This window comes from Calonectris borealis, chromosome 1, assembly GCF_964195595.1.
Source record: "Calonectris borealis chromosome 1, bCalBor7.hap1.2, whole genome shotgun sequence".
Taxonomy (NCBI): Eukaryota; Metazoa; Chordata; class Aves; order Procellariiformes; family Procellariidae; genus Calonectris; species Calonectris borealis.
The window spans coordinates 49,804,436-49,813,060 of NC_134312.1; the positions used below are offsets into that span (position 1 = coordinate 49,804,436).

The window sequence follows — 8,625 nt, forward strand, 5'->3', positions numbered from 1 at the left end:
TAAATAATGTTAATAATATGCATATATGCCTGTGAATATTCGCTTTGGAGTATATATATTTGTTCTTTGTTCAAAGTAGAAATTAATTTCTGAGTACAAACACATAATTATTGTTATAATTTAATTAGTAGTATTGCCACTTTTTTTTTTCCAAAAAAATAAATTACTATGCTATTATTGAGTAAAGAACATAGGTAAACATGCATACATATTGTACAGACTTTTAAAATCTGTATTTTTTCATATAGGGTGAACACAGGGGTACATAAAATATTTTGCTGGAAGGGCAGGAGTTTCTCAGCAATCACATAAAAAGAACTGCAAAAATAAATGTTTTTGTGATAGGATTTCCAAATGGGTTATTTCTATGTGGGGTTTCTATAGTGGGTTATTTCCACAAGTGCCCTGGAGCAGAATAAGGCCTGATTTTCAGATAAAAAGAATTGAATGTTAGAAATTGCAGTTCTCAACCTTTTAAAAATCTACTTTTAAGAAAATACTTCATCTTCAAAGAAAAAATTATACCACATGCATAGTCTTTAAATGCTTGTTACTGAGGCCAGTCTTAAAATGTTAGAAATAGATGCAAGCTATCAAAGAGCAACTAATTGCTTCTATCTACAAATACAAGAAGACTAAAATAATATGACTGATGGATAGTCTGTTCTGCTGGCTATCAGAAATAAAAATGTCATCCTCCCAGAGAATAGTTGAGTCTAATATTCAAATTGTGTATTGAAATCCCAATATTATCTTACAAAAATAGAAAAAAAAAAACCCAAAACCAACCAGATTTCATAAAAAGATGTCTGCTGATATCTCCCTTGTTAGTGAATTGTGAATGTGCTGTATTCTAAATACCTGGACTTCTCTAAAATCCAGTGTTGTTATGTGCGTGTATATGAGTCAGCAGATAGCTAAATACTGCTCTGAGTTGATTGCATTTGCTTAAACTGATACAATTCCTATGCAAATATTTGGCTATTTAAGCCAAAAGGGGGGGGATGTATCTCTTAATTTCTTAATTTTGCCTTTATCACCATTATATTAACGAACCATTCCAATTTTTGTGAAGTACGTAGTCTGTGAAATATGTAATCATTACTGTTCTTGGTTTTATCTCTATGGAAACTAAAATAAACCAAATATTCAATGACTATCCCAAAGCTACAGAAAGAAATGATGTCAAAACTAGAAATGGAATACTGTAGAATGGAACAGCAGAAAATTGGCACTTTGATAGACCAAGATGTCATCTTATGTTCCCTTGTCCCTGAATTTGAGTTGGATCAGTGTATTCCAATTCTGAAATCATAGACTGAATGAATCCATTCAACAATATATATTCTGTATATTGCTTTGGACTCTGAGCCTCAAATACTTCATGCCTTAAAAGTATCAGTCTTCAAAGGATGCCAGCGATTTATGAGTTATTTACATGTTAAGTGGTTGTTCACCATTAGTCACTATCTTAAAAAAGACAGTGGCAGTTCTAACAACTAGTAGTCGTGCAACTCATGATTTTTCTAGCATATATATTTAGCCAAGTGCACTCAAATTCATTGTGTTAGTTACTATGTAACGAAATAAAGAAATAAGATTTGTCTGTAGCAATGATGTTAACAGAATAGACATTGTAGGATTTGACAAGCAAGACGGAGTAGACAAGAATTTGCTTTGGAATACTTGGGATCTTACACAGATGATTTTCAATATATTCGCATTAGGAATTCTTAGGTAAAGTGTTAAGCACATGTTTCATGTCCGTCCAAAATTTCTTCTGAAAGAAGAACAATCATTTCAGCCGTATAAAAGATGCAAGCAAAGAAAAAAATTAAAGTCAAAATAAAGCTGTTACTTCTTGATTTATTTTAGAACAAGTTTCATTCCAGCAAAACTTGTATCTTAGCACTCCCACAGCACAAGAGTGACACTGCGATATCTTTATATGACAACAGCTTGAAGCAGTCGGAAACATATCATGATGTCCAAAGGGATTGGAGGTTGAATCTCATTTCCATCCAGACGAAGGTATCGGAGGCGAGGGATATTGCCATAAAAACCATAGTCTTCTGCTACGGCGATTGAGACTGGGCATATTTGAGTACCATTGACACCTGAAAATGTAGATCAACATGTTAGGTAATTCCCATGGGAAAGGTTCATGAAGATAAAATTAATTTAGAAAACAAATAAAACAGGCTTCCACTGATATTTGTATGGGAGACACTTGCTCCTATCAGAGTTGGAAAACGCCAAATTAACAGTTAACTGCTTTTTTGATCAAGCAAAGAAGCATCTTAACGTAATGTAATCGAGATCAGTGAATCACATATTTAATGTGCTGCAATTATGAATAAAGGCCACTAGATGCATAATTTTACCTTGGACAGAGAGGAAACTAATTTAGACAACTGCTGGGTAACTATTCATTGAGAAATAGCTCTGCCCTCAGAGAGAGAAGAACAAGGTTAATAATGAAAGATTTTGAACATCTTACTGCAATGACAATACATTCATTTTAGCTGATAATATTCCCCAATGAAGATCTTGCATTCAAAATGATAACAGTATTGAATTACAGGGGCTTTTTTATAGTGTCTGTAACTTTTAACATCTGTACTTTCCTGTTCTCTCAAATTCTTCATACAGTTGGTTTTAATTGCAAGAATATAATTTGTGCAATGGGATATTTTCTTCCTAATTTGAAAGCCAACAAGTCCTTAAAATTCTTTATAAATCACACATAACTTGTTTCAGTTCAGATAAAATTTGAAACTATGGCTTAAATCATTACCCATTTTCATAAAAGTTTAATAGATTAGATTCTTTGCATTGTCTCCCCTAAGTTACCTCTGCATTGTCACTTGGTTAAAATGCTTTTTGTATTTTGTCTTCAGTTGTTGAATAGTGAGGCTGCCCCTGCCCTATTTCAACCTCATGATGCCCTTATTCTAGAAAACACTGAAGTGGTGTTTGTTTATCAAAGATGTCAAATTTGTTTGACCAAATTACGGTATTTAGTGATTGGTCTGACTGCTTGAGGGTCTTGTTGGCCCCACACCACCTGCAAAAGGGGTTGAATGGAGAATGTGTGTGTAACAGATATTTTTTGAGCGCAGTTTTTTTAGCAGCCCAGAAAAAGGAAAAGAAAAGCTTTCTACCAAAATTTTTCTCCCCTTATATTTAGCAATGATAATATGCACACATCTTTTGATTACAACCCCCAAAATTGGTTAAATGTTATGGTGAAAGAAAACCCATGATTTTTTTTTCCCAAAAGAAAAAAACCCACCCTATTTTGAAAAACTACCCAGATGTTTACAATGTCTTGGAAATGGACTTTATCTTTGTCATGGAAACTAGATGAATACATCCAGTTGGCCAAGGCCTAAAACTTTTATCATATCCATGATATCAAAATGTCTTTGCCTATGTTGTGAAATTTGATTAACCTTTGTAAAGCATTCGATATTCTTGGAAGAAACAAGCTACAACTTATTTTTATGTGTGAAACTGCGAAGCAGGAAGCTTGAGAGTGAGATTTCATTATGAAAGCAGATATTAAAAGTTTTACAAGTGAATCAACACTATGTAGCAGAAAATATCTGCTTTTTCAGGTCAACACTACTTAGGAAACAAGACGGCTTCAAGTGTGTTCTAAATCTCTGTGTTCCCTGACCTAGAAACTATCCCACTGCACTAGTTTTCACTGGGCTAATTACTCCAACCTTAAAGTGAGGCAGCAGTTATCTAACCACAGGCCACCTATGAAGAAGTTATTTCCTGATGATGTGTGGTATGAAGTGGTTTGGTTTTTTATTGTTCTCTTCCCAAGAACAGTAAATCCTATCCAAACTATCAGGGGAGTAAAAGCCTCTCTCTCTCCTCTTCTCTTGCAATCTTGTTCATGGGTATATTGCTGAATTTTGCTTAAGCAGGAGGGACAGGGCAATCCATCTACATAGGTACAATTCACCCTACGTAAACTGATCCATGTGGACAATAAGTGTCAGTCTAAGTAAACCATTTAGACTTTGTTTATAAACTCTGGAAAGAGATGAACACTTCCAAAAAATCATTCACAGTTCCTTAAGGTGGGATGATTTTCCCTTTGCAATTTTCTGTCTCTTTCCATTAATTGAGTAGGTGGTCTGTATGATTAACCCAAACTAGATTCAAAAATTTAGGATGGTTAATTCAAATAACATGAATACCATCTATGATCAACAGTATTGTTAAGTGGTGTAATATTTAAAAATAAGACTCTGGAGTTGCTGTAGGGGAAAACTGCAGAAGAGGTTCTCATTAATGGCTAATACTGTATGTCTGCTGAAGAACTGCAGAAGATCCTGAGTTTTTTTTCCAGTAAAACTCATAATTTAGGACCATTCAGAAAGTAAGTTGATCTAGAAGATAGATGTGTTCTGACATACATGAGTGTGAGGGTATTTCTGTTCTATTCTTGTAATCTCTAACTGCACTTACTGTAGTCCAACTTCAATAGTTGGACTCCCTTTCTTCTTTTCACATAATATTTAACTGCAGCAGCCATGGATCAGACTGGAAATCTGCACCTTTCTTGACTCTCCCAGCAAGGAAGCCAGTACCAGCTATAGCGTAGGGGTTTGACAATAAGTCGGGATCTGTAACTTCAATCATTCCTTTCCAAATATTGTGTAATGGATTCTGATAGACTGGCATTGCTACTTGGCCCAAGGACTTCTCCCTTTCTCTACACATGAGATAATATTAGCTCAGAGGAGCTATCCCAGTCTCCTGGTGTTCCTCTAGGGGAACGTACCATTCACTCCCTTTCATCGCTCCTTTGATAGCACTGTAATACCACCTGCTTACCCTTGCTCACTCGCTACATCATCGTTTCATGCCTTCTCCTCTTTTTGCTTCCATCATTTGACATCTCCCCAGAGCCTCGCACGTGTATCTCATAAATAAATATGTAAACGTGTGTGTTTAAAATGCCATGGAACAAGTGTGGTGCATATCTGTTGTAGCCATAATTAGTTTTGGGTTTATGTTGACTTTGCTTCCAAATTTCAAGTACTTTTTTTCCTCTGCGCATTGAGATCCTTGGGGAAGGATCCACAGGCAAAATCCTGGTTCCACTGAGACCAATGATGAGGTTATCATTGACTTCACTGGGTTTCAAGATATTGCCTTATATCTTTGTAAACGGTCTCTGGAGCAATAAGGCCTTGGAACTTATATGAAGAACTGATGTTACACAATAACATACAATAAAAAGTAGGCAAATAGCATTTACATAGAAATTTTGATGTCTGAACTCTTGCAATGCCAGCAGTGTAACTATGAACCACCAAAAGAAAATAAAGCAGCAATTGGCAGGTGTGCAGGGGTATTTGAGAATTAATATTATAAAAAGGGCTTGTACTGCACACATAAATGTAAATTTTCAGGACTCTTTTGTGGAGAAACCAGATCCAGGCTTTTACAGGTTTTTTATTTTTCTTTCAAACCTTTTACATTGGTTATCTTAAAGTAATGACTGATGATCAACTTCCTGGATTTAAGAAGACAAAAACAATCTGCAGAATTAATGCCACATCTTATTACTCCTGCCTGATGGAATTACATTCCTTGTTTGCGATCGTGAAGGCCCTTTGAGATATCGTCTATTAGAGCAGTATCTCATGAAGACTATATCGTTATCCCTTACCTCTTGAACAATTATGCTATGTGGTAGAATGTGCCTTACATAATACCTGCATTTCATTTAAGGTGTCAGGTTGCCTTTTAAAATATTTTTTGAGTACTTTATATGTAGTTACTGAGAATAAGAACTTTTTTTTTTTTAAATTAAGAGCAGTGTTATGCTTAAGTTAGTAATAAATTTTGAAAAGTGGTAAAGGCATTAAGAAAGATAAGATTTGTGGAGAACTATTGTGATTTAGGCTCTTGGGTACCCACGTGTCACTGGAAAATGGGACTTGATATTGCACATACTACACAGGTTGATTTTCATGGGTTTAATCTTTTTAAAACTTATTTAGGAAAGAAGGATAATTTGGCAGCTCTTTAAATACTACCTAGACACAAAACACTTCTTAAACTGGACAGGTTACATTCCATTGATTTCAATTTAGTGTCCACTTAAAGTGACAGGAGATAAAGTCTGCACCTGAGGCCCTGCAGTGAAGCAATTAAAATAAATCCCTTTGTAACCAGAGGGCAATGAAATATGTTCAGTAACAACATATGTCATAAGCCTTAACTCTAATTAACTGTTAGACTTCTCACAGGCCACTTAAATATGTGCCAGTTATACAAAATTGATTTTTCTTTGCAAGGTTTCATACATTTATTTTGCAAAATGCAGTGAATTAACTTAAATTATTTTTAGTATATTTGTGAACTACAGTGACACAAAACAGGAGTAAGCAACCATTTATTCAATTAAATCACCATGATAGGTTACCATGATAGAGACTTGGTTACCTCCTCTGCAGTGATATATAGAAAGTCATCACTTTGATTTTGGCTTTTGGCATGAAACAAAGGATTTAAGGTCTGTAGGATTTACTGAGAGATACAGATACTTTACCCAATGTCCCTAACCACCACATCCCCACTGTACCTGGGTGAATCTGGAAGCAGTGCTAGAAGCAGAATTATGACATGACAATAGGCTTCTATTGTCTTGGGTACAAAACCTTGTCTCATTTATACAAAGTGGAAAATGTTAGAAGACATTTGAGGAGATAAACCTTAGTAGGACAAAGCTTCTGTAAAGTCAGAGAAGATTTTTCATGAAGACTAAACCCAAGTGTCAGCATTTTGTGCACAGTAAACAAAAGATGGGGAGGATATTTAAGCCTGAAATATTCAATATCCACATTCTAATTAGTCATATTTGAAATAGATTGTATTTGAAATACAGCCAACATTGTATTCTGTTTTAAGGATGCCTCCCCTTAAGCTCCTACTACATAATATAGATGAGCAGAGAGATACCCAGAAGAACTAACCATACAGCAATTCTGTTAGTTTGGTGAAGTCCCTAAGGTGCTCAGGAACTTTGAAAATCTGACAGTCATACAGATGTGGATTGAATATGCTAACTTGTTGCACCCACTTTTTTGTTGTTGTTTCTTGCTTATTTAGTCCTAGCCTTTCTGTGGGAAACTTAATGTGTTCCTACAAAATGGTTACTGGCACGTATGTAACGAAATGTGAATGCACAAATTCTCCTTAATCCACTCATATTTCTGCTCTGCTTGCAAAGTGTTTTTTCTGTATGCATATGAACATTTTTCACATGTGATATTACTTCCATGCACATATTTTAGACTTGACTTGAAAACTGGCCTGTGGGAGGTCCTCTTGCTCATCTCCCTAAAATCTACAGCACATTTCTAATCTCTTTATTTCAAAGAGCATTTTTTGTAGTTAAGTAGGCTTTTTAAAATAATTATGTCTTGGTAGGATCCCACACTGACAATACACACTTACTTTTGATTCTGTTGTGATCAAGGTGAAGGTGCTCGAGATGAGCATTGATTGGTGGAATTTTAGTGAGCTGGTTGTGAGACAGCTGAAGATCTAGAATAGACGAAACATTAAACCCGTTTGGGGGAATACCATCATCAGATAATTTATTGTAGTTCAGCCTAAGGAAAGTCACTTTGGGTATTGCACTGAAGTAGTTTTCTGGTATTACTTCAATGGAGTTGTTGTCCAAAAATAGCTGCAGTGTGTTAGCTGGAATGCTTAAAGGCATTTTCTTGAGTGAATTTTTTGCTATGTTGAGTTGCATAAGGTTGTTGAGTCCTTGGAAGGTGTCACTTTGAAGAGCGCTGTCCAACAAACTGTTCTGGTGCAGATCTAACATCGTAAGGTTTTCCAAGTTGCTGAAGACTCCTTCTGGGATTCTGGAGATTTTGTTTCTAGCCAGTCTTAGCTGTTCCAGACCCACTGGTAATGGGGCAGGCACCTCTTCCAATTCGTTATCTTCAAGGAATAAATAAAGAAGCCTTTTCAGCTTGCTCAGCACACCACTCTCAATTCCACTGTTGGTGATCTTATTCTTGTTCAGATTTATCCATCTCAGATGAGTGGCATTCACAAAAGGCTTCTCCGAAACTGTTTCAATTAGATTGTTTTGAAGATAGAGGTACCAAATTCTTGCTGGGATTGCAGGTATTTCTTTAAGTCCTTTGTTATCACAGTATAATGCATTGGGGAAACTAGGAGGACAAAAGCACTCTCGTGGACATTCAAAAGTGTAGTGAGACCAATGCTCAGGATCCAGCTCATCATAAACTTGTCTCACAGTTCGAGTCCACACAGAATTGACCAAGAATAAGAGCAAAAGGCTTGCACAGACTTTTAGAGTCATTGTTTGCCTTGGAAGGGGAGAAAAACAATTAGCTGTCTCTCAACGGAACTCTCTAACAGCATACTAGATTAACAAAGCAATATTACATAGAAAATAATATTTCCTTTATATACAGACAAATTCTGTCCTCTGTGGTATTACCTATGTTAAGGAAAAACTGAACCGTAATATAAGAGGTATAAACAATTCAGTGCTATATGTTGAAGAACATTTTCCTGATTCAACTTAGACTCCACATTGGCTACCAG

At 35.7% G+C, this 8,625-nt stretch overlaps 1 protein-coding gene across 1 annotated transcript; it reads right to left on the bottom strand.

The window, feature by feature from the left end:
- Positions 1-1,944: 1,944 nt before the first annotated feature.
- KERA (keratocan) lies at positions 1,945-8,377 on the bottom strand. The gene is made up of 2 exons (XM_075156254.1): positions 7,492-8,377; positions 1,945-2,117 (listed from the first exon to the last, which is right to left on the bottom strand). The coding sequence occupies exons 1-2, from the start codon at positions 8,375-8,377 to the stop codon at positions 1,945-1,947; spliced, it is 1,059 nt and encodes a 352-aa protein (XP_075012355.1).
- Between the last annotated feature and the right edge of the window lie 248 nt (positions 8,378-8,625).